General features: G+C 46.1%; 1 protein-coding gene across 1 annotated transcript; it reads right to left on the bottom strand.

Annotated features, from left to right (window-relative positions):
* Positions 1 to 350: 350 nt before the first annotated feature.
* Positions 351 to 27,109, bottom strand: sh3bp5lb (SH3-binding domain protein 5-like, b). Its single transcript, XM_036953571.1, has 6 exons — positions 25,556 to 27,109; positions 25,087 to 25,149; positions 24,070 to 24,198; positions 16,656 to 16,817; positions 4,894 to 5,067; positions 351 to 4,290 (listed from the first exon to the last, which is right to left on the bottom strand). Exons 1-6 carry the CDS (start codon positions 25,850 to 25,852, stop codon positions 3,655 to 3,657), a joined length of 1,461 nt encoding a protein of 486 aa, XP_036809466.1. The 5' UTR covers positions 25,853 to 27,109; the 3' UTR covers positions 351 to 3,654.

The raw sequence follows: 27,109 nt of genomic DNA, 5'->3' as shown, positions 1-27,109 counted from the left end.
ATGACTTTACCCAGATGAACGCCCCCCCCATTCCACAGAAGGCTATATGACTTTACCCAGATGAACCCCCCCATTCCACAGAAGGCTATATGACTTTACCCAGATGAACCCCCCCCATTCCACAGAAGGCTATATGACTTTACCCAGATGAACCCCCCCCCCCATTCCACAGAAGGCTAAATGACTTTACCCAGATGAACCCCCCCCCCCCATTCCACAGAAGGCTATATGACTTTACCCAGATGAACCCCCCCCCCCCCCCCATTCCACAGAAGGCTATATGACTTTACCCAGATGAACCCCCCCCCCCCATTCCACAGAATCTTTCTAGAGATGAAAAAGATTAAACATTGTGTTAAATCAAAGTTTAATAGTTGCAACAGCATCATTCCATAAATTAACATATACATGATTAATAAGTTAACATTCATATCATCAGTATTATTAAAACATCCACTACATTTTAAAATGCCATCATATTCCCCTATATAGTGCACTTCTTTTGACGAGGGCGCATAAGTAGTGCACTACGTAGGGAATATACTACTGCTGTATTTGGGATGCAATTCCATTTACGTGAACAAATAAATCACGGTGTCAAGTGGAGCAGGCAAATGAGAAGATCTTCCACTAATACTTCACACACCCTATTCCCTACATAGTGCACTACTTTAGACCAGGGTCCTATGGGCCCTAGTGCACTATATAGGGAATAGGGTGCCATTCGGGTGTGACCCACAAACTGATCCCAAGTCAGCAAATGTGATATTGACCAGGTTAAGAGGAGGGAACAGCCAGGTAACGAGGGTGAACGACGGATGTGATATTGACCAGGTTAAGAGGAGGGAACAGCCAGGTAACGAGGGTGAACGACGGATGTGATATTGACCAGGTTAAGAGGAGGGAACAGCCAGGTAACGAGGGTGAACGACGGATGTGATATTGACCAGGTTAAGAGGAGGGAACAGCCAGGTAACGAGGGTGAACGACGGATGTGATATCGACCAGGTTAAGAGGAGGGAACAGCCAGGTAACGAGGGTGAACGACGGATGTGATATCGACCAGGTTAAGAGGAGGGAACAGCCAGGTAACGAGGGTGAACGACGGATGTGATATTGACCAGGTTAAGAGGAGGGAACAGCCAGGTAACGAGGGTGAACGACGGATGTGATATTGACCAGGTTAAGAGGAGGGAACAGCCAGGTAACGAGGGTGAACGACGGATGTGATATTGACCAGGTTAAGAGGAGGGAACAGCCAGGTAACGAGGGTGAACGACGGATGTGATATTGACCAGGTTAAGAGGAGGGAACAGCCAGGTAACGAGGGTGAACGACGGATGTGATATTGACCAGGTTAAGAGGGGGGAACAGCCAGGTAACGAGGGTGAACGACGGATGTGATATTGACCAGGTTAAGAGGAGGGAACAGCCAGGTAACGAGGGTGAACGACGGATGTGATATTGACCAGGTTAAGAGGAGGGAACAGCCAGGTAACGAGGGTGAACGACGGATGTGATATCGACCAGGTTAAGAGGAGGGAACAGCCAGGTAACGAGGGTGAACGACGGATGTGATATTGACCAGGTTAAGAGGAGGGAACAGCCAGGTAACGAGGGTGAACGACGGATGGCGAAGGGGTAAGAAGTGTAAAAAGGGAAAAACAAAACTCCACAAGTAATCATGTGCAAATCCACTTTAAAATATTCAAATCAATGGCACTGGTTTAACATGAACAAAACATTAAAGTACATTAACAGTAAATACCATATCTTCCTTCCCTCTCTACCTCCCTCCCTCCCTCCCTCCCTCCCTCTCTACCTCCCTCCCTCTCTACCTCCCTCCCTCCCTCTCTCTCTCTCTCTCCCTCTCTAACTCTTTCTCTGTGTCTCTCTAGTGTAGTGATTTAGTGTCCGTGTCTGGTGAGATCAATAAAATCAAGGTAAGGTACCCGTCAACAGGTACAAAATGAACAAGAGAAGAAACTGGTTCAAAAATAACCCCAGGAAGTGAAAACCCCGATACAAAAACAACGTAGCCACCTACTACACCCAGGCGTTGCACTACAACACAATTTAGTGGCGTTATGAGTAGGTGAAATGCAGGTACATTTGTCAACAATGTTAACTATGGTAAAGTATTTAAATCTAAAACAATGAAAACTTCACAAAAAATTGTCTCACTATTAAAAAGGAAGACAGTTAAGATATTAAATAATTAATGGTTAGAATTGGGATTCCCTGATTACAAAAAATATCATCAAAGACATTAAAGGGGCATTACACTCTCAGAATATGTAAAAAATAAAAATTAGGGTGGTTCACAGGCACTTAAAATACATTTGAGTAAAATTAAAAATCTTATTTTTGATGTTCCTCAAAACAAAAACAAAAAAGTTTACGCAATACTAAAAATTAGTTAATTAGAACCATTTCCCATCATGCAGTGTAACATCTTGTATGAGTCCTAAATGTCCCCCTATTCCCTATATAGTGCACTATTTTTCACCAGAACCCAAAAATGTGCCCTTGTCAAAAGTAGTGCATTACATATGGAATAGGGTCCCATTTTGGACACACGTTCTTGTGTCAGATCAGGATAGCAGACAAATGTTTTTCTTCACGACAGAAAGCAGGGAGGATTGTGAAAGGTCAGAGAAGTGTTAGGTCAATGTGAGTGACAGAGACAGTCTCTACAGTCTGATGTCTGAGGGAGTGGTTGGCCCTCGAGGTGCTGGGAACATTTCCAGAACATTCTACTGGGGGTAAAAACACAAAACAGGTCTAATAACTAAATTAAAATGTTTTAAAAACCTATTTTTACTCAAGAGGGAGAGAGAGAGAACACCTTTGGTTCATTCCAAGGACGAGCGGAAACCGAATTCTGTGGTAATTCAATCAATTTGGGGAAAAAAGCACAAAGGGCTTTTTTAAGGGACTAATGTCAATATCGATATTGATAATCTTTTATTTTACCTTTATTTAACTAGACAAGTCAGTTAAGAACAAATTCTTATTTTCATTGACGGCCTAGGAATGGTGGGTTAACTGCCTGTTCAGGGGCAGAACGACAGATTTGTACCTTGTCAGCTCCGGTTACTAGTCCAACTCTCTAACCACTAGGCTACCCTGCCGCCCCAAAAGTAGTGCATTAAATATGGAAATAAACTTTGTTGCTTAAAACGTTCAGCTGTGTGTGAAACTGTAAGTAAAGTTATGAGTATGTTATCTATTGTCTCTGTATTTACACACAGTACTGTGTTAAGACTAGCTTTACCTCAGGTCACTGATATCTTACTGGTGTTGAACAATAGACGGATTAGAGTCCCACAAGGACCTAGTGAATCGCCTGACACCACTTCTTCTCTCTCTGTGTGCATGACGTACCAGCCACCCTCCACTTCCCTGGTACTCCCCTCTGCAGTGTCACAGTGATGCAGGGTTGTGTGCCAAATTGCAACCTATTCCCTATAGGCCCCGGTCAAAAGTAGTGCACTATGTAGGGAATAGGGTTCTATTTGGGACTCATTGTCAGTGTTCTACATTTCAATCCCTCAAACAGAATTTCCACAATCGCCATCTGTATTCTTTGCTCTCTCTTGATTTTCATTCCTTTATCTGATCATTCATCACACAGTGCCTTCTATTCTGGTCTCACAAACTCACGCTTCTGTGGTGCTGCTTGACAAAGCTCTCCTGTCTCCCTCTCGTCCCCCTCACCACCTCCAATCTATCCTGCCTTGGAGCAGGGATGTCCACCTCCCTCACAACTCTCTCCTCTGCCCTTGGGTTCCTATCTCTGTTCTCAGCCATCAGGGACCGGTGCCTCTCCCAGTCCTCTCCCATCAGGCTGCTCACGTCACTCAGGTCCCCCAGGTGCCCCACCGAGTCGCACTTCTCCAGGTCCGAGGCGATGGTCTGGAGGCTGATGACAGACATGGAGTCTGACCCTGCCTCCCCCCTCTCCCTGTGACCCCAGCCCTGCTCTCTGTGTCTCTCCACCCACTGCCTGGTCTTCTCTCCATCAGCCCAGTCCTTCTCCTCCAACCCTCCTCCTCCGCCACATGCTCCTCCAACCTGAACCCCGACCGCAGCTTTGACCTCAGCCTCCGCCCCCACTGGGGAGCTCCGCCCACCGCAGGCTACGGGGCGGGCCCTGGTGGCTCGGACACGCCCCCTCTGGGCATGGATCTGCTCGCTGATTTGCTCAAGGTTGCGCAGGGCGACGGAGTAGCGCATTTTTACTCTTGCAACGCGTTCTTCCAGCTGCACCACCTTTGCCTTGTGCTCCTGTCAAAAAAAAGGAAGTTGAAGTAACAGGATTTGTACCCCAAAAATGTTTCACTGTATTTTTTTTTTAAGTAAGTGTTCTTGGGCGAGCCCGCTTGTCGAAATCTTGAAAATAGAACAGTGTTATTTTTAATGCTGAGCAGCGCGAGCATCTCGCGGAGCCGGTCTGGTTTCGTTGAAATTAAAAACGGGAGTTTTTGTGGAGCGATGGGTAACGATGCTTCGAGGGTGACTGTTGATGTGTGCAGAGGGTCCCTGGTTCGTGCCCGGGTAGGGGCGAGGGGACGGTTTAAACTTATACTGTTACATTACATACAGCTGTGGTCGGGGTTCTCAAACTAGTGGGTCACGTGTTGCTTAAAACATGGCCGATCAGAAAGAGAATGGTCGTAGCACCAAACCATGAGGGACACCGCAGCTTTATAGTGGACTCAAGCAGTTGTGGACTCAACACAAGCAGTTGAAGTGTTGCTGTAACATCACACTGGCAGATTGATACAGTTAGAATGTACGGACTATCCTACAGCGAGTACGATCGTGAACTCATTTAGAGAGATAAGCTTCTGCCCTATGGGTCATTCTGTCTGAGACGAGGCTACTCACCTCTAGTAGGTGGTTGAACTGAGCCTTGAGCTCGAAATAAGGTTTGGACTTGATGATGAACCTCTTGAGGGATTTCTGGAGGGTCTGGACACGTTGTTCTGCCTCCTGGCACAGCTGAGTGACCCGCTGGTGCTCCCTCTCACTCCGCAGCCGCTCCTCCTCTGCCTCGTTAACCTGGGGAAGACACACACACACACACACACACACACACACAATCAGCAGCCGTCGGTCATGCCTATGGACATCATCATCATCATCAGCATCAACCTGCCGTCACTCTCTCTAGGTGCCTCTGTCCCCATCAATCATCAGCATCAACCTGCCGTCACTCTCTCTAGGTGCCTCTGTCCCCATCAATCATCAGCATCAACCTGCCGTCACTCTCTCTAGGTGCCTCTGTCCCCATCAATCATCAGCATCAACCTGCCGTCACTCTCTAGGTGTCTCTGTCCCCATCAATCATCAGCATCAACCTGCCGTCACTCTCTCTAGGTGCCTCTGTCCCCATCAATCATCAGCATCAACCTGCCGTCACTCTCTCTAGGTGCCTCTGTCCCCATCAATCATCAGCATCAACCTGCCGTCACTGTCTAGGTGCCTCTGTCCCCATCAATCATCAGCATCAACCTGCCGTCACTCTCTAGGTGCCTCTGTCCCCATCAATCATCAGCATCAACCTGCCGTCACTCTCTCTAGGTGCCTCTGTCCCCATCAATCATCAGCATCAACCTGCCGTCACTCTCTCTAGGTGCCTCTGTCCCCATCAATCATCAGCATCAACCTGCCGTCACTCTCTCTAGGTGCCTCTGTCCCCATCAATCATCAGCATCAACCTGCCGTCACTGTCTAGGTGCCTCTGTCCCCATCAATCATCAGCATCAACCTGCCGTCACTCTCTAGGTGCCTCTGTCCCCATCAATCATCAGCATCAACCTGCCGTCACTCTCTCTAGGTGCCTCTGTCCCCATCAATCATCAGCATCAACCTGCCGTCACTCTCTAGGTGTCTCTGTCCCCATCAATCATCAGCATCAACCTGCCGTCACTCTCTCTAGGTGCCTCTGTCCCCATCAATCATCAGCATCAACCTGCCGTCACTCTCTCTAGGTGCCTCTGTCCCCATCAATCATCAGCGTCAACCTGCCGTCACTCTCTCTAGGTGCCTCTGTCCCCATCAATCATCAGCATCAACCTGCCGTCACTCTCTCTAGGTGCCTCTGTCCCCATCAATCATCAGCATCAACCTGCCGTCACTCTCTCTAGGTGCCTCTGTCCCCATCAATCATCAGCATCAACCTGCCGTCACTCTCTCTAGGTGCCTCTGTCCCCATCAATCATCAGCGTCAACCTGCCGTCACTCTCTCTAGGTGCCTCTGTCCCCATCAATCATCAGCATCAACCTGCCGTCACTCTCTCTAGGTGCCTCTGTCCCCATCAATCATCAGCGTCAACCTGCCGTCACTCTCTAGGTGCCTCTGTCCCCATCAATCATCAGCATCAACCCACTGTTTCCTCCGACACATTGGTGTGACTGGCTTCAGGGTTGGATGCGCGCTGTGTTAAGAAGCAGTGCGGCTTGGTTGGGTTGTGTATCGGAGGACGCATGACTTTCAACCTTCGTCTCTCCCGATCCCGTACGGGAGTTGTAGCGATGAGACAAAGATAGTAGCTACTAAACAATTGGATACCACGAAAATGGGGAGAAAAAAATTTAAACATAAAAAAAAAAACTACAAAAAAAGAGTCTCACAATCTCACACACATATATACATATATATATATATATATATATTCTTAAACGGTATATATACACATATACATATATAAAGACCGAGGGCAGCTATGTATGTATGTATGTATGTATGTATGTATGTATGTATGTATGTATGTATGTATGTATGTCCGGGGGTGTCCTCGGAGTGGGCCACAGTGTCTCCTGACCCCTCCTGTCTCAGCCTCCAGTATTTATGCTGCAGTAGTTTATGTGTCGGGGGGCTAGGGTCAGTTTGTTATATCTGGAGTACTTCTCCTGTCCTATTCGGTGTCCTGTGTGAACCTAAGTGTGCGTTCTCTAATTCTCTCCTTCTCTCTTTCTCTCTCTCGGAGGACCTGAGCCCTAGGACCATGCCCCAGGACTACCTGACATGATGACTCCTTGCTGTCCCCAGTCCACCTGGCTGTGCTGCTGCTCCAGTTTCAACTGTTCTGCCTTATTATTATTCAACCATGCTGATCATTTATGAACATTTGAACATCTTGGCCATGTTCTGTTATAATCTCCACCCGGCACAGCCAGAAGAGGACTGGCCATCCCACATATGCTCTCTCTAATTCTCTCTTTCTTTCTCTCTCTCGGAGGACCTGAGCCCTAGGACCATGCCCCAGGAATACCTGACATGATGACTCCTTGCTGTCCCCAGTCCACCTGACTGTGCTGCTGCTCCAGTTTCAACTATTCTGCCTTATTATTATTCGACCATGCTGGTCATTTATGAACATTTGAACATCTTGACCATGTTTTGTTATAATCTCCACCCGGCACAGCCAGAAGAGGACTGGCCACCCCACATAGCCTGGTTCCTCTCTAGGTTTCTTCCTAGGTTTTGGCCTTTCTAGGGAGTTTTTCCTAGCCACTGTGCTTCTTCACCTGCATTGCTTGCTGTTTGGGGTTTTAGGCTGGGTTTCTGTACAGCACTTTGAGATATCAGCTGATGTACGAAGGGCTATATAAAATAAATTTGATTGATTGATTGATTGATGTATGTATGTATGTATGTATGTATGTATGTATGTATGTATGTATGTATGTATGTATGTATGTATGTATGTATGTATGTATGTATGTATATATATACATACATACATACATATATGTATACACACACACAGAATAGATATATATACATACACACACGTTAAGTGCCCTGAAAATCACTTCCATAGCAGAACAGAATAGCGGCACTCCATTACATGAGAACGAGGACGTCCGACCTTGATCTTTATAAAGAGTACTGGTCCACATGAATTAAGCACAGAGAGTGTCTGTCCCCCTGCACCATGCTGGGAGACATAGTAAACAGACCTCCTTAAAACATCCACTCCCGACGAAGAGGCTTAACGTTTCACACCTGATTCAACTACACTACTTGTAGGATGAAGAGATTGATAGTTCTCACACCCTTTCCCCTCCACCATCATTCACCGTCTACCATAGATAAGCTTTAGCCACTAGTAAGCTAGTGATAGATAAGCTTTAGCCACTAGTAAGCTAGTGATAGATAAGCTTTAGCCACTAGTAAGCTAGTGATAGATAAGCTTAGCCACTAGTAAGCTAGTGATAGATAAGCTTTAGCCACTAGTAAGCTAGTGATAGATAAGCTTTAGCCACTAGTAAGCTAGTGATAGATAAGCTTTAGCCACTAGTAAGCTAGTGATAGATAAGCTTTAGCCACTAGTAAGCTAGTGATAGATAAGCTTTAGCCACTAGTAAGCTAGTGATAGATAAGCTTTAGCCACTAGTAAGCTAGTGATAGATAAGCTTTAGCCACTAGTAAGCTAGTGATAGATAAGCTTTAGCCACTAGTAAGCTAGTGATAGATAAGCTTTAGCCACTAGTAAGCTAGTGATAGATAAGCTTTAGCCACTAGTAAGCTAGTGATAGATAACCTTTAGCCACTAGTAAGCTAGTGATAGATAAGCTTTAGCCACTAGTAAGCTAGTGATAGATAAGCTTTAGCCACTAGTAAGCTAGTGATAGATAAGCTTTAGCCACTAGTAAGCTAGTGATAGATAAGCTTTAGCCACTAGTAAGCTAGTGATAGATAAGCTTTAGCCACTAGTAAGCTAGTGATAGATAAGCTTTAGCCACTAGTAAGCTAGTGATAGATAAGCTTTAGCCACTAGTAAGCTAGTGATAGATAAGCTTTAGCCACTAGTAAGCTAGTGATAGATAAGCTTTAGCCACTAGTAAGCTAGTGATTATCTAGTACTGAGATAATCAACTCCAGGACTGGGTCATCAAATCAAATTGTGTCACATGCACCCAATACAACAGCGTACTGTGAAATGATTACTTTACAAGCCCTTAACTCGATTTCTTGAACTGCATTGTTGGTAAAGAAAATATTTACTAAATAAACTAAAGTAAAAAAAAATAATAATAACGAGGCTATATACAAAGGGTACAGGAACCAAGTCAATGTGTGAGGACACAGGTTAGTCGAGGGAATTTGTACATGGGGGAGGGGGTGTCAATGTAAATAGTCCGGGTGGCCATTTCATTAGATGTTCAGGAGTCTTATTGCTTGGAGGTAGAAGCTGTTATGGAGCCTCTTGGACCTAGACTTGGCGCTCCGGTACCGCTTGCCGTGCGGTCGTAGAGAGAACAGTCTATAACTAGGGTGACTGGAGTCTTTGGCCATTTTTAGGACCTTCCTCTGACACCGCCTGGTATAGAGGTCCTGCATGGCTGGAAGCTTGTTCCCGGTGATGTACTGGGCCGTACGCACTACCCTCTGTCATTGTCTAGTCCGTCTGTGTCTCAATCCGTCCATGGTGAGAAAGAGAGAATTAAAAATAAAAATAGAAGTGTTTCAGCCCTCTATGTCTTCTTATCGGTCAGCCATAGACCTGTCCTCTGTCTTCTATAGACCTGTCCTCTGTCTGCCATAGACCTGTCCTCTGTCTGCCATTGACCTGTCCTCTGTCTGCCATTGACCTGTCCTCTGTCTGCCATAGACCTGTCCTCTGTCTGCCATAGACCTGTCCTCGGTCTTCTTATCGGTCTGCCATAGACCTGTCCTCTGTCTGTCATTGACCTGTCCTCGGTCTGCCATAGACCTGTCCTCGGTCTGCCATAGACCTGTCCTCGGTCTGCCATAGACCTGTCCTCTGTCTGCCATAGACCTGTCCTCGGTCTGCCATAGATCTGTCCTCGGTCTTCTTATCGGTCTGCCATAGACCTGTCCTCTGTCTGTCATTGACCTGTCCTCGGTCTGCCATAGACCTGTCCTCGGTCTGCCATAGACCTGTCCTCGGTCTGCCATAGACCTGTCCTCGGTCTGCCATAGACCTGTCCTCGGTCTTCTTATCTGTCTGCCATTGACCTGTCCTCGGTCTGCCATTGACCTGTCCTCGGTCTGCCATAGACCTGTCCTCGGTCTGCCATAGACCTGTTCTCGGTCTGCCATAGACCTGTCCTCTGTCTGCCATAGACCTGTCCTCGGTCTGCCATAGACCTGTCCTCGGTCTGCCATAGACCTGTCCTCGGTCTGCCATAGACCTGTCCTCGGTCTGCCATAGACCTGTCCTCGGTCTGCCATAGACCTGTCCTCGGTCTGCCATAGACCTGTCCTCGGTCTGCCATAGACCTGTCCTCTGTCTTCTTATCGGTCTGCCATAGACCTGTCCTCTGTCTTCTATAGACCCGTCCTCTGTCTGCCATAGACCCGTCCTCTGTCTGCCATAGACCCGTCCACTGTCTGCCATAGACCCGTCCTCTGTCTGCCATAGACCCGTCCTCTGTCTGCCATAGACCTGTCCTCTGTCTGCCATAGACCTGTCCTCTGTCTTCTATAGACCTGTCCTCGGTCTTCTATAGACCTGTCCTCGGTCTTCTATAGACCTGTCCTCGGTCTTCTATAGACCTGTCCACGGTCTTCTTATCGGTCTGCCATAGACCTGTCATCGGTCTTCTATAGACCTGTCCTCTGTCTTCTATAGACCTGTCCTCTGTCTTCTATAGACCTGTCCTCGGTCTTCTTATCGGTCTGCCATAGACCTGTCCTCGGTCTTCTAAAGACCTGTCCTCTGTCTTCTTATCGGTCTGCTATAGACCTGTCCTCGGTCTTCTTATCGGTCTGCCGTAGACCTGTCCTCGGTCTTCTATAGACCTGTCCTCTGTCTTCTTATCGGTCTGCCATAGACCTGTCCTCTGTCTTCTTATCGGTCTGCCATAGACCTGTTCTCTGTCTGCCATAGACCTGTCCTCTGTCTGCCATAGACCTGTCCTCTGTCTGCCATAGACCTGCCCTCTGTCTGCCATAGACCTGTCCTGTCTGCCATAGACCTGTCCACTGTCTGCCATAGACCCGTCCTCTGTCTGCCATAGACCCGTCCTCTGTCTGCCATAGACCCGTCCACTGTCTGCCATAGACCCGTCCTCTGTCTGCCATAGACCCGTCCTCTGTCTGCCATAGACCTGTCCTCTGTCTGCCATAGACCTGTCCTCTGTCTTCTATAGACCTGTCCTCGGTCTTCTATAGACCTGTCCTCGGTCTTCTATAGACCTGTCCTCGGTCTTCTATAGACCTGTCCACGGTCTTCTTATCGGTCTGCCATAGACCTGTCATCGGTCTTCTATAGACCTGTCCTCTGTCTTCTATAGACCTGTCCTCTGTCTTCTATAGACCTGTCCTCGGTCTTCTTATCGGTCTGCCATAGACCTGTCCTCGGTCTTCTAAAGACCTGTCCTCTGTCTTCTTATCGGTCTGCTATAGACCTGTCCTCGGTCTTCTTATCGGTCTGCCGTAGACCTGTCCTCGGTCTTCTATAGACCTGTCCTCTGTCTTCTTATCGGTCTGCCATAGACCTGTCCTCTGTCTTCTTATCGGTCTGCCATAGACCTGTTCTCTGTCTGCCATAGACCTGTCCTCTGTCTGCCATAGACCTGTCCTCTGTCTGCCATAGACCTGCCCTCTGTCTGCCATAGACCTGTCCTGTCTGCCATAGACCTGTCCTCTGTCTGCCATAGACCTGTCCTCTGTCTGCCATAGACCTGTCCTCTGTCTGCCATAGACCTGTCCTCTGTCTGCCATAGACCTGTCCTCTGTCTGCCATAGACCTGTCCTCGGTCTGCCATAGACCTGTCCTCGGTCTGCCATAGACCTGTCCTCGGTCTTCTTATGGGTCTGCCATAGACCTGTCCTCGGTCTTCTATAGACCTGTCCTCGGTCTTCTATAGACCTGTCTTCGGTCTTCTTATCGGTCTGCCATAGACCTGTCCTCGGTCTTCTATAGACCTGTCCTCGGTCTTCTTATCGGTCTGCCATAGACCTGTCCTCAGTCTTCTTATCGGTCTGCCATAGACCTGTCCTCCGTCTGCCATAGACCTGTCCTCCGTCTGCCATAGACCTGTCCTCCGTCTGCCATAGACCTGTCCTCCGTCTGCCATAGACCTGTCCTCCGTCTGCCATAGACCTGTCCTCCGTCTGCCATAGACCTGTCCTCCGTCTGCCATAGACCTGTCCTCCGTCTGCCATAGACCTGTCCTCCGTCTGCCATAGACCTGTCCTCCGTCTGCCATAGACCTGTCCTCCGTCTGCCATAGACCTGTCCTCGGTCTTCTATAGACCTGTCCTCGGTCTTCTATAGACCTGTCCTCGGTCTTCTATAGACCTGTCCTCGGTCTTCTATAGACCTGTCCTCGGTCTTCTATAGACCTGTCCTCGGTCTTCTATAGACCTGCTCTCGGTCTTCTTATCGGTCTGCCATAGACCTGTCCTCGGTCTTCTATAGACCTGTCCTCGGTCTTCTATAGACCTGCTCTCGGTCTTCTTATCGGTCTGCCATAGACCTGTTCTCGGTCTTCTATAGACCTGTCCTCGGTCTTCTATAGACCTGTCCTCGGTCTTCTATAGACCTGTCCTCGGTCTTCTATAGACATGTCCTCGGTCTTCTATAGACATGTCCTCGGTCTTCTATAGACATGTCCTCGGTCTTCTATAGACCTGTCCTCGGTCTTCTATAGACCTGTCCTCGGTCTTCTACAGACCTGTCCTCGGTCTTCTATAGACCTGTCCTCAGTCTTCTATAGACCTGTCCTCAGTCTTCTATAGACCTGTCCTCAGTCTTCTATAGACCTGTCCTCGGTCTTCTTATCGGTCTGCCATCGACCTGTCCTCGGTCTTCTTATCGGTCTGCCATAGACCTGTCCTCGGTCTGCCATAGACCTGTCCTCGGTCTGCCATAGACCTGTCCTCGGTCTGCCATAGACCTGTCCTCGGTCTGCCATAGACCTGTCCTCGGTCTGCCATAGACCTGTCCTCGGTCTGCCATAGACCTGTCCTCGGTCTGCCATAGACCTGTCCTCGGTCTGCCATAGACCTGTCCTCTGTCTGCCATAGACCTGTCCTCTGTCTGCCATAGACCTGTCCTCTGTCTTCTATAGACCTGTCCTCTGTCTTCTATAGACCTGTCCTCGGTCTCCTATAGACCTGTCCTCGGTCTCCTATAGACCTGTCCTCGGTCTCCTATAGACCTGTCCTCTGTCTTCTATAGACCTGTCCTCTGTCTTCTATAGACCTGTCCTCTGTCTTCTATAGACCTGTCCTCGGTCTTCTATAGACCTGTCCTCGGTCTTCTATAGACCTGTCCTCGGTCTTCTATAGACCTGTCTTCGGTCTTCTATAGACCTGTCCTCGGTCTTCTATAGACCTGTCCTCGGTCTTCTATAGACCTGTCCTCGGTCTTCTATAGACCTGTCCTCGGTCTTCTATAGACCTGTCCTCGGTCTTCTATAGACCTGTCCTCGGTCTCCTATAGACCTGTCCTCTGTCTTCTATAGACCTGTCCTCTGTCTTCTATAGACCTGTCCTCTGTCTTCTATAGACCTGTCCTCGGTCTTCTATAGACCTGTCCTCGGTCTTCTATAGACCTGTCCTCGGTCTTCTATAGACCTGTCTTCGGTCTTCTATAGACCTGTCCTCGGTCTTCTATAGACCTGTCCTCGGTCTTCTATAGACCTGTCCTCGGTCTTCTATAGACCTGTCCTCGGTCTTCTATAGACCTGTCCTCGGTCTTCTATAGACCTGTCCTCGGTCTTCTATAGACCTGTCCTCTGTCTTCTATAGACCTGTCCTCAGTCTTCTATAGACCTGTCCTTTGTCTTCTATAGACCTGTCCTCTGTCTTCTTATCGGTCTGCCATAGACCTGTCCTCTGTCTTCTATAGACCTGTCCTCGGTCTTCTATAGACCTGCCCTCGGTCTTCTTATCGGTCTGCCATAGACCTGTCCTCTGTCTTCTATAGACATGCCCTCGGTCTTCTTATCGGTCTGCCATAGACCTGTCCTCGGTCTTCTTATCGGTCTGCCATAGACCTGTCATCGGTCTTCTATAGACCTGTCCTCTGTCTTCTATAGACCTGTCCTCGGTCTTCTTATCGGTCTGCCATCGACCTGTCCTCGGTCTTCTTATCGGTCTGCCATAGACCTGTCCTCGGTCTGCCATAGACCTGTCCTCGGTCTTCTTATCGGTCTGCCATAGACCTGTCATCGGTCTTCTATAGACCTGTCCTCTGTCTTCTATAGACCTGTCCTCTGTCTTCTATAGACCTGTCCTCTGTCTTCTTATCGGTCTGCCATAGACCTGTCATCGGTCTTCTATAGACCTGTCCTCGGTCTTCTATAGACCTGTCCTCGGTCTTCTATAGACCTGTCCTCGGTCTTCTATAGACCTGTCCTCGGTCTTCTATAGACCTGTCCTCAGTCTTCTATAGACCTGTCCTCTGTCTTCTTATCGGTCTGCCATAGACCTGTCATCGGTCTTCTATAGACCTGTCCTCGGTCTTCTATAGACCTGTCCTCGGTCTTCTATAGACCTGTCCTCGGTCTTCTATAGACCTGTCCTCGGTCTTCTATAGACCTGTCCTCGGTCTTCTATAGACCTGTCCTCAGTCTTCTATAGACCTGTCCTCAGTCTTCTATAGACCTGTCCTCAGTCTTCTATAGACCTGTCCTCAGTCTTCTATAGACCTGTCCTTTGTCTTCTATAGACCTGTCCTCTGTCTTCTTATCGGTCTGCCATAGACCTGTCCTCTGTCTTCTATAGACCTGCCCTCGGTCTTCTTATCGGTCTGCCATAGACCTGTCCTCTGTCTTCTATAGACCTGTCCTCGGTCTTCTATAGACCTGTCCTCGGTCTTCTATAGACATGCCCTCGGTCTTCTTATCGGTCTGCCATAGACCTGTCCTCGGTCTTCTATAGACCTGTCCTCGGTCTTCTATAGACCTTTCCTCGGTCTTCTATAGACATGCCCTCGGTCTTCTTATCGGTCTGCCATAGACCTGTCCTCGGTCTTCTATAGACCTGTCCTCGGTCTTCTATAGACCTGTCCTCGGTCTTCTATAGACCTGTCCTCGGTCTTCTATAGACCTGTCCTCGGTCTTCTATAGACCTGTCCTCGGTCTTCTATAGACCTGTCCTCGGTCTTCTATAGACCTGTCCTCGGTCTTCTATAGACCTGTCCTCGGTCTTCCATAGACCTGTCCTCGGTCTTCTTATCGGTCTGCCATAGATATAGCTTTAGCCACTAGTGCTGAGCAATTAACTGAAATTTCAGTTTTTTTGTGGTTATTAAACTAGTTGACCGATGTCAGTTAAATTATTTGAATTCCATTTAGGGGTTTTTCAACCCGACGCGCTGTTTCTCTAGAGAGAAGTCAATAACTATGTGGTACGCTGAAGGGAGTTAGGCAAATAATCAACCTAGTTCAACAACAAACTAAACAAACGTGGTAATTAACTACATGACCATAATCCATTGCGCCTGTTATTTCCGTCTCGGACAGAGATGGATACACTTTAACGCCTGCTACCTTAATGTACGAGAGAGGACTGTAAACAACACAAAGATGAGAGAGAGGGATAGAGACAGTTCGTGAAAGTATACCTTTATCTACTTTGAAGAAGTAGTAAAATGATTTGGTCAGACAGCTCTGCAGCATCGTTAGACAGGCTAGCTAAATAAGACGACTAAAGACAGTACAGTATGGGGAACACAGAGATAACACTGGCTGAGCAGAGTTGAGTATGACATTAAAAATAATAAAGGTCTACCCCACGTGGACCTGACAGAGACAAAATAATATTTTCAACGTTTTGGCAATTGAATGTCCACTATTTTGGCCTTTGGAATTTCCATTAAAAAAAACAAATCATTTTAATGTCAATTTTTCATAATACATTTGTGTAATTTTTTTGTTGTTGTCGAAACTGAAATTGAAAACCTTGATATTTAAAAATAATAAAACAAACAAACGGACCTCACTAATCTCACACTAATCTCTCACTAATCTCTCACTAATCTCACACTAATCTCACACTAATCTCACACTAATCTCTCACTAATCTCTCACTAATCTCTCACTAATCTCACACTAATCTCTCACTAATCTCTCACTAATCTCTCACTAATCTCTCACTAATCTCACACTAATCTCTCACTAATCTCTCACTAATCTCACACTAATCTCACACTAATCTCACACTAATCTCACACTAATCTCTCACTAATCTCTCACTAATCTCTCAGCCACAAGTTTTCACTGTCTAGTACAAACCAACTTCTGGACTTTGGGTTGAAGTACTAATGTGTTTTTCTTTCTACCTGGTAGTTAACCCCTCACCTGCCATACCACGTCTGAATCAGTCGCGGATTAGAAGGAGAAAATGAAACCAGAAGTGTTGTTTCGGCCCACCAGAACCAGAGTTGAATAGCCCTGGTCCTGTATTCACAAAGCACTTCGGAGATCAGCACTCCTGGTCTGCCACAGCTACGACCTGTCCTCTCCCTGTGCCTTGGAGGTCCCCCTCCTCTCTCCCTGTGCCTTGGAGGTCTCCCTCCTCCCTCCATGTGCCTTGGAGGTCCCCCTCCTCCCTCCCTGTGCCTTGGAGGTCCCCCTCCTCCCTCCCTGTGCCTTGGAGGACCCCCTCCTCTCTCATCTGTGCCTTGGAGGACCCCACCTCTCTCTCGCTCTCTCTGTACCTTGGAGGTGGCGTGGTTGAGCATCTCCTGCCAGGTGGGGTCCAGAGTGTTCCTGTCTGCCAGGAGCCCCTGCTCTGCCACGTACACCATCTCCCTGGCAGCCGTATGCATGGAGACGGCTCTCTCGTACCGCAACGCTGCCTTCTGCGTCTCCTGCTGGGCCTATGAAAACAACAACCAATCATAGTTCAGCTAAGGACACTACAATGAATCATAGTAAGAGAGACACCACAACCAATCATAGTTCAGTAACAGACACACCACAACCAACCAGACGACAAACCAATTACTAAGGGGCGAATCCTTACTTACAGTAAAGTTCAAATGTAATTCCCATTGACATCAATCCATGACTAAATTAAAATCTGATTTAAATGGAAGTTAGGATTAGCCTCTAAAATCTGGAGAATGATGGTGGTGGTGACAGGAAAACAGGAAGTCTCCCCATCACCAGCTATAAAACAAGAAGACAGCAGCAACAGCTACAAATCACAGAGAAGTGAACCATGAAAATAGCTGATCCTCATCGTATTCTAGTCATTCTAGTTGGTAAATTATGTCAAAGCCAGAGAGGGGAAAGATTTGTCCATGTTGGTTTAGGGAGAAGGAGAGGGGCACTTCGAGACGAGGTGTAGGTCCCAAGTGGCACACTATTCCCTATATATAGTGCACTACTACCCTTATAGGCCCTGGTCCAAAGTAGTGCACTATAAAGGGAATAGGGTGCCATTTGGAACACGACCAATGTGACTCAGAATCCCAGGAGGGGGCGGGGCCGGATAGACGCACAAGGTTGCCCAAAGTTTAGGGTCGTCAGGCAAAGATTGATGACTGCTTCACTCTTGAACACCAGTTCTAATACTTTTTGTGACACGGTTCCCTTGACTGTCTGTCTCGCTCAATAGCAGTCAGATGTGTGCCAACTGTTTTGTGGACAGAATAATAAAAATGTTTTTAAAAAAACGTCTCCTGAATAGACGTCTACGTAGTTAACATCTAAATGCCTGGGAAATTATACCGCCCAGATTCTTTCTACTTTTCTCCTCTACAGGGCCTTCAGAAAGAATTCGCACTCCCTTGACTTATTCCTATTCCACATTTTGTTACAGCCTGAATTCAAAATGGAATGAAAAATGAAAAGCTGCAATGTCTCGAGTTAAGAAGTATTCAACCCCTTTGTTATGGCAAACAGAAATAGGTTGGAGGATGAAAAATGTGCTTAACAAGTCACATAATTTTGCATGGACTCACGCTGTGTACAATAGCGGTTAACATGATTTTTGAATGAGTACCTCAACTCTGTACCCCGCACATACTGATAATTGTAAGGTCCCTCAGGTCGAGAAGACCAGGGAGTTTTTTTCAATGCCTCGCAAAGAAGGGCACCTATTGGTAGATTAAATAAAAAAGAAGACGCTGAATTTCCCTTTGAGCGTGGTAAAGTTATTAATTACACGTTGGATGGTGTATCAATACAACAAGTCACTACAAAGATACAGGAGTCCTTCCTAACTCAGTTGCTGGAGAGGAAGGAAACTGCTCAGGGATTTCAACATGAGGACAATGGTGACTTAAAGCTGTTAGAGTTTAATAGCTGGGATAAGAGAAAACCACAGATGGATCAACAACATTGTAGTTACTCCACAATACTAACCTAACTGACAGAGTGAAAAGAAGGAAGTCTGTACAGAATATAAATATTCCAAAACGTTCATCCTGTTTGCAACAAGAAACTAAAGTAATACTGCAAAATATGTGGGAAGGAAATTAACTTTACGTCCTGAATACAAAGCGTTATGTTTGGGGTAAATCCAATACAACACTGAGTACCACTCTCCATACTTGCAAGCATAGTGATGGCTGCATCATGTTATGGGTATGCTTGTAATCGTTACGCCCTGAGGAGTTTCAGGATCTACATAAATGAGCTAAGCAAAGGCAAAATCCTTGAGGAAAACATGGTCCAGTCTGCTTTCCACCAGACACTGGGAGATGAATTCACCTTTCAGCAGGACAATAACCTAAAACACAAGGCCAAATCTACACTGGAGTTGCTTACCAAGAAGACAGTGAATGTTCCTGAGTGGCCGAGTTACAGTTTTGACTTAAATATACTTAAATCTATGGCAAGACCTGAAAATGGTTGTCTGGCAACGATCAACAACCAATTTGACAGAGCTGGAAGAATTCTGAAAAGAATAATGGGAAAATGCTACATAATCCAGGTGTGGGAAGCTCTTAGAAACTTACCCAGAAACCCTCACAGCTGTAATCGCTGCCAAAGGTGCTTCTACAAAGTATTGACTCAGGGCTGTGAATACTTATGTAAATTAACACATTTAGCAAAATTTCAACCAAAAAAAAACATGTTTTCACTTTGTCATTATGGGGTATTGTGATGTCATTATGGGGTATTGTGATGTCATTATGGGGTATTGTGATGTCATTATGGGGTATTGTGATGTCATTATGGGGTATTGTGATGTCATTATGGGGTATTTGAGCGTTCATGGGTGAGAGAGAAAAAAAAAAAAAAAAGATATAGCCTGAATTCAAAATAGATAAACACAACTATTATATTAATTATAAATTCAGGCTGTAACACAAACACAATGTGGACTAAGTCAAGAGGCGTGAATACGTTCTGAAGGCGCTGTAATTCCACGTTGACATTAAGGGGTTTGTGTATAAGCCAGTGAAAATACATCTCAATTTAATCCATTTTAAAATGAAGCTGTAACACAACAAAATGTGGACTAAGTCAACGGGTGTGAATACTTTCCAAAAAGGCAAATGTAGATTTTCATAACATTGGTCACACGGTGCCAGTTTCCTTAAGCACAGACAGACACAGACACAGACGACACAGACACAGACATAGACACAGACACAGACGACACAGACAGACACAGACACAGACAGACATAGACACAGACACAAACGAAACAAACATAGACACAGACAAACATAGACACAGACATAGACACAGACATAGACACAGACATAGCTAAATGTCTAGAAGAAATGCTGATCCCAGTGTCTTCTCCTTTCCTCTGCTGCATTTTCATAGCATTGGCCGTGAGGTTGGTTGCTGCTAACCAGATCACATTTCCAATCCATGATTTACTTAATTGGTTTCAATTAGATCCCTGAGGGTTACACGAAATATTTCCATTAGTTCTAATTACAGTTTGGAAATACCCTTCGCAACGCTGATTAAACATGGACTGGCACTCGTGCCCCGTTTCACCAAGGGACCTCAAGACTGGGGTGAAAAGTTCACCTTCCAAAGGTTAAATTGTTTTTACGTAATCAATGAGGATGACTCATTAGGCGGCTTCATGTACTACGTCTATAACAACAACTTGGAAGGTTAAATTCATATAAGAATCTTAATGAAATGTTGTTGTTTTTTTTTTTTACACATTCATGTGTGCGGATTACGTTATGCAAATATACAGTGCCTTCGTATCGTATTCAAACCCTTCGACATTTTGTTATGTTACACACTTATTCTATTGATTAAATACCTTTAAAAAAAAGTCCTCAGCAATATACACACACACACACAAAATATCCCATCATGACAAAGCGAAAACAGTTTTTTTGAAAATTGTAGAAAATTTATTAAAATCAGAAATACCATATTTACATAACTATTCAGACCCTTTGATATGAGACTTGAAATTGAGCTCAGGTGCATTCGGTTTCCATTGATCATCCTTGGGATGTTTCTACCACTTGATTGGAGTTCACCTGTGGTTAATTCAATTGATTGGACATGCTTTTGGAAAGGTATACACCTGTCAATATAAGGTCCCTCAGTTGACAGTGTACGTCAGAGCGAAAACCAAGCCATAAGGTTGAAGGAATTGTCTGTAGAGCTCCGAGACAGGATTTTGTTGAAGCACAGATGTGGGGAAGGGTACCAAAAAATGTCTGCAGCATTGAAGGTCCCCAAGAACACAGTGGCCTCCATCATTCTTAAATGGAAGAAGTTTGGAACCACCAAGACTCTTCCTAGAGCTGGACGCCCAGCCAAACTGAGCAATCGGGGGAGAAGAGCCTTGGTCAGGGAGGTGACCAAGAATATGATGGTCGCTCTTACAGAGCTCCAGAGTTCCTCTGGAGATGGTTGTCCTTCTGGAGGGTTCTCCCATCTCTGCGGCACTCCACCAATTAGGTCTTTATGGTAGAGTGGCCAGACGGCAACCACTCCTCAGTAAAAGGAACACTTGGAATTTGCCAAAAGGCACCTAAAGACTCTCAGATCATGAGGAACAAGATGCTCTGGTCTGATGAAACCAAGATTGAACTCTTTGGCCTGAATACCAAGCGTCACATCTGGAGGGAATCTGGCACCCTCCCTACGGTGAAGCATGGTGGTGTTAGCGTCATGCTGTGGGGATGTTTTTCAGCGGCAGGGGCTAGGAGACTAGTCAGGATTGAGGGAAAGATGAAAGGAGCAAAGTACAGAGAGATCCTTGATGAAAACCTGCTCCAGAGCGCTCAGGACCTGATCGAACATCGTTGGAGACCTAAAAATATCTGTGCAGCAACGCTCCCCATCCAACCTGACAGAGCTTGAGGGGCTGCAGGGAAGAGTGGGAGAAACTCCCCAAATGCAGGTATGCCAAGCTTGTAGCGTCATACCCAAGAAGACTCGAGGCTGTAATCACTGCCAAAGGTGCTTCAAAGTACTGAGTAAAACGTCTGAATATTTATGTAAATGTAATATTTCAGTTTATTTGTAATAAATTAGCAAACATTTCTGCAAATCTAACTTTATTTGCCACATGCGCCGAATACAACAAGTTTAGACTTTCCCGTGAAACACACTAAGTACACAGTGAAGACACTTGACAGTTGGTCTGTGCATGCTTTGAGTACACGTCCTGGTAATCCGTCTGGCCCAGCGGCTTTGTGAATGTTGACCTGTTTAAAGGTTTTGTTCACATCGGCGACCGAGAGCGTTATCATACAGTCATCCAGAACAGCTGGTGCTCTCATGTATGCTTCTGTGTTGCTTGCCTCAAAGCGAGCATAAAAGGCATTCAGCTCGTCTGGTAGGCTCGCGTCACTGGGCAGCTCGCGTCTGGGTTTCCCTTTGTAGTCCGTAACAGTTTTCAAGTCCTGCCACATCCAACGAGCGTCAAAGCCGGTGTAGTAGGATTCAATCTTAATCCTGTATTGATGCTTTGCTTGTTTGATGGTTAGTCTGAGGGCATAGCAGGATTTCTTATAAGGGTCCGGATTAGTCTCCCTCTCCTTGAAAGCAGCAGCTCTAGCCTTTAGCTCGATGCGGATGTTGCCTGTAATCCATGGCTTCTGGTTGGGATATGTATGTACAGTCACTGTGGGGGCGACGTCATCGATGAGGCCGATGACTGAGGTGGTGTATTCCTCAATGCCATTGGATGAATCCCGGAACATATTCCAGTCTGTGCTAGCAAAACAGTCCTGTAGTGTAGCATCCGCGTCATGTGACCACTTCCGTATTGAGCGAGTCACTGTTACTTCCTGCTTTAGTTATTGCTTGTAAGCAGGAATCAGGAGGGTAAAATTTGTCAGATTTGCCAAATGGAGGGCGGGGGAGAGCTTTGTATGCATCTCTGTGTGTGGAGTAAAGGTGGGCTAGGATTTCCCCCCCCCCCCTGGTTGGATATGTGACATGCTGGTAAAAATTTGGCAAAACTGATTTAAGTTTGCCTGCATTAAAGTCCCCGGCCACTAGGAGCGCCGCTTCTGGGTGAGCATTTTCTTCTTTGCTTATGGCCTTATAGAGCTGGTTGAGTGCGGTCTTAGTGCCAGCATCGTTTTGAGGTGGTAAATAGACTGCTACGAATAATACAAATGAGGACTCTCTTGGTCTGCAGCTTATCATATGGTACTCTACCTCAGGTGAGCAATACCGAGACTTTTTAAAATATTAGACATCGCGCACCAGCTGTTATTGACAAAAAGACACACACCCCCACTCATCATCATACCAGAGGTAGCGTCTCTGTTCTGCCGGCGCATGGAAAATCCCGCTAGCTCTACATTGTCCATATTTTCGTTCAGCCACTTCTCTGTGAAACATAAGATGTTACAGTTTTTAATGTCCCGTTGGTAGGATAATCTCCATAGTAGGTAATCAATTTTATTTTCCAATGATTGCACGTTAGCAAGAACGGAAGGCACTGGGAGTTTACTCGCTCGCCTCCGGATTCTCAGAAGGATCCCCGCTCTGCGTCCCCTTTTCTTCACGCAAAAGGCATGGATCTGGGCCTGTTCCAGTGAAAGAAAGCAGGATATCCTTTTCGTCAGACACGTTAAAGGAAAAATTGTCATGCACTTGTAACGGATGTGAAACGGCTAGCTTAGCGGTGCGCGCTAAATAGCGTTTCAATCGGTGACGTCACTTGCTCTGAGACCTTGAAGTAGTAGTTCCCCTTGCTCTGCAAGAGCCGCGGCTTTTGTGTGGCGATGGGTAACGATGCTTCGAGGGCGACTGTTGATGTGTGCAGAGGGTCCCTGGTTCGCGCCCGGATATGGGCGAGGGGACGGTCTAAAGTTATACTGTTACACACTTTTATTATTTTTTTAAAATGTTACCCCCTTTTCATGGTATCCAACTGTTTGTAGTTACTATCTTGTCTCATCGCTACAACTCCCATAGGGCTCGGGAGAGATGGTCGAAAGCCATGCGTCCTCCGAAACACAACCCAACCAAGCCGCACTGCTTCTTAACACAGCACGCCTCCAAACCAGAAGCACCAATGTGTCGGAGGAAACACAGTGCACCTGGCAACCTTGGTTAGCGCGCACTGCACCCGGCCCGCCACAGGAGTCGCTAGTGCGCGATGAGACAAGGATATCCCTACCTAACCCGGACGACGCTGGGCCAATTGTGCGTCACCCCACGGACCTCCCGGTCAAGGCCCAGCTGCGAAGGAGCCTGGGCGCGAACCCAGAGTCTCTGGTGGCACAGCTAGCACTGCAATGCAGTGCCCTAGACCACTGCGTCACCCGGGAGGCCCAGTAATCGCTTATCTGAAGTCCAGAAGTTATTTTTGGTCATAAGAGACGGTAGCAGCAACATTACGTACACAATAAGTTAAAAAATAAAGTTACACAAAACTCAAAACATATAAAATAGCACAATTGGTGGAGAATGTAAAAATGTCAGCCATGTTCTTCGGCACCATTTTTCCAAAAAACTGTTTTTGCTTTGTCATTATGTGGTACTGTGTGTAGATTGAAGTCAAGGGGTCTGAATACTTTTCCGAAGGCACTGTAGGTTGACAGAGGCTGGGTAACTAAATGGCTATTTTGCCACACCAGAGATAATATTAAAAACCTTTCGATGAGCCCCCAAACACCACTCAAAACACACATCCAGTCCGACACACAACCCCACACAAACACCAACCTCTTTGGCTAGTCTGCGGGCTTCGTAGTAGGGCCTGGCCTTCTCAATGCAGGTCCCTAGCTGGGAGCCCTGAGCATTGAGCTTCCTGGCTGAGTCACTGAGGATCCTCCTGTAGCTGGACCTAGCATCCTGAAGGGGAGAGAGACATTCCCCAGTTAACCTCATAGCGCAGTACTGTAATTGATAGGCTACCATCAAATTATATCACTTCAATAACAATCCTCAAGAGGTCTTCACAATAGACCTTGAGGCAAGGGAAGTAAGTCATCTCCTTCACACTGCTTCTCTGACCTCTGCTCAATAACAACATGTGTAAAGGTAAGCCTTTACATTACTGTGTGCAGTGAATTAAGAGTGTGTTGACGAGGACCTTGCGGCTTAGTGAGACCTGAATCACATGACATTATCTATGTCAACACCAAGAGAAAGAGTGAGTAGGCTACGCCCCAAGAAAGACATCTTATAAAGTATAGCATACACTGGGTATACCAAACATTAGGAACACCTTCCCCTTTTTCCCTGTTGGGGCATGTCGAAAGCATGCTGGCCCATGTTGACTCCAACGCTCCCCACAGTTGTGTCAAATTGGCTGGATGTTCTTTGGGTGGTGGACCATTCTTGATATAAAATGGGAAACTGTTGAGTGTGGAAAAACCCAGCAGTTTTGCCGTTCTTGTATATGCGGCCTTCTGAATGGCATACACAACCCATGCCTCTATTATCTCAAGGCTTAAAAATCCTTCTTTAACCTTTCTCCTTCCCTTTATCTACACCGATTGAAGTGTCGATAACATCAATTAGGGATCATAGCTTTCAGCTGGAGTCAGCTGGTCAGTCGGTCATGGAAAGAGCAGGTGTTTTTAAACAGTTTTATAAACTGACTATCAGTCATACAGACACCGTACCGTGTTGGGTTGTGTGGCTGATAGTCTGTTCTGGGACAAATGGACCTAAACTCCCCAGACATGTTAGATGTGATTCTGGGTTATGAGGCTAGCTGACAAAAAGCTCACTCACATCCAGTTTCAGTTCCAGCTTGTTGATTTCATCACTGGCCTGATTGAGGTGCTCTAGCTCCTCCTGAGAGAGAGAGAGAGAGAGAAAGAGAGAGAGAGAGAGAGAGAGAGAAAAAAAGGGTAAAGATTTAGTATTGGGACTGGCCTTCATCACAATAAGAGAAAATGTTTCATATTGGGTTTGGCTGGCCATAAACTTCATTACAATAAGTATGAAATAAATCCCTGTGAAATTGTGGAAGCCATTTGCAATGCAGATGTGGGATTTAAATTGCATTTAGGCTGAATGATGCAAGAGTCTGCTATACTGACATTTAGTTTTGTCTATGGTTATTTACAGCCAATGTCGCTATATTGACAGCGGAATATAAGCAGTATGGAGCATGGGTTTGCAATGAGAAACATGAAAGAAGTCAGATACTGTACAGGCTGCTGTACTACAGACACGTTTAATAAAATTCTAAACTTGCCTGAATTCTAGGATCCAATTCCTCTTCATATTTGCCTTCTTCATTTGCAGCATCAACATTTTTCCCAGTGTCATCATCATCCTCACATTCTGTTTTCATGTTGTCCAGAGTGTTTTCGTTCCCTCCCCCTTCTCTCAGGATGCTGTTGTCCCCATCCTCAGCCTCTTCGCCGGGGGTCTCCTCGCGTATGTCCGACGGATCGGGACCCCCGGAACCGAATGGACTTTCACGCGAGCTCCCTGGTTCCATTCGTGGCCGACTGTGTTTCGGGGGTTTGCTCGCCCAGAGGTGAAGCATCAATTTATGCAAGTCGTATAAATGTACAAATACGTGCTACGTGCACCACATGTCGGAAATTCACGTTTGCCATGAGCAACTATTCCTAGCTAAACTAGCAGCTAGGTCTCTGTTGTTAGCTAGCTAACTGCTGTCATCAAGGCATTGCTTTAATTGGCTGGATAACTAGCTAAGGTTAGCTAGCTATTAGCTGGTATCGCGCTGAATTTGCAGGTAGGTGACCAACTCAAAATGTAGCTCCACTTACACCAGATTACGTCATTACATGATCTGTCCCGTAGCTTGAACCAGTACAATTACTGTAGACAAACCGGTCCTTCTGACTTCTTGTCATAATATGACTTTTACGATAAAAATCAGCAAAAAAAAAACATAAGTTTGAAGGCATTAAACATGTAAAACTGTCAAACAAGCTTTGTATCACTCCCCCTGCCCTGTGTTGATAGCGCTTGGTGTCGAATGTATCAGCTGTGAACATTTGTTTAAAATAGTTTCATTGATATGTTTGATTTAATCATATAATAGTATTTTTTTTAAACATTAATAGCAGACTTGCATGTTAAATCCCCACATGTTTAATGCATGGCTCTTCTACAATTACATTTACCGAACCTTTATTTAACTAGGCAAGTCAGTTAAGAACAAATTCTTATTTACAACGAAGGCCAGCTACACCAGCCAAACCCAGACAATTCCATATGGAACTCACTGCCGGTTGTGATACAGCCTGGAATCGAACCAGAGTGTCTGTAGTTAAGCCTCATAGTACTGAGATGCAGTTCCTTAGACCACTGCGCCACTCGGGAGCCCACTCGGGAAATGCATACAACTCATGTCTGAAAAGTTCTGGTAATGCATAAAATGACAGGCATTGAAGGCTGTCTTACACTTCTTCATATCATTTGTCCCACCAACCCAAAAGGAGACAATGGACAATATCAACAACAAAAATAAAGTAGTTGCAGTTGCTTACTCCATTTTGTCTTTCACAATACCAGTCACTGTAGCCTGGGTACCAGTCTTTCCTAGCCAACTCATTATGGAAAAATATAATTTAATGTGAATATATATATATATCTCCTTATTCCTTTTCCTCTCTTGATCCCTCTCTCATGCCCCTTCTGTTTTCCTCTCGTAAATCCCTTTCTCATGATAACACAGAAGGGGCAAGTGTGACTCTTCTGTCATTTCCAGAACCTCTTGACTTCGCCGTGTCCCTGCGGGGGAAACCACAATCACTCTGTGAGCCACGTTCTG

Source organism: Oncorhynchus mykiss, chromosome 18, assembly GCF_013265735.2.
Source record: "Oncorhynchus mykiss isolate Arlee chromosome 18, USDA_OmykA_1.1, whole genome shotgun sequence".
Taxonomy (NCBI): Eukaryota; Metazoa; Chordata; class Actinopteri; order Salmoniformes; family Salmonidae; genus Oncorhynchus; species Oncorhynchus mykiss.
Note: the sequence above shows the minus strand (reverse complement) of the source record. Positions and strands in the feature narration are given on the sequence as shown.

What these genes read in the sequence shown, in the direction of transcription:
- sh3bp5lb (XM_036953571.1), bottom strand. Translation starts at nt 25,852, where the DNA reads ATGCTTCACCTCTGGGCGAGCAAACCCCCGAAACACAGTCGGCCACGA. An exon ending in AATTGGATCCTAGAATTCAG is followed by an intron (nt 25,150 to 25,555) that starts GCAAGTTTAGAA and finishes TCTCTCTCTCAG; the next exon opens with GAGGAGCTAGAGCACCTCAA. An exon ending in CCCGCAGACTAGCCAAAGAG is followed by an intron (nt 16,818 to 24,069) that starts GTTGGTGTTTGT and finishes TTGTTTTCATAG; the next exon opens with GCCCAGCAGGAGACGCAGAA.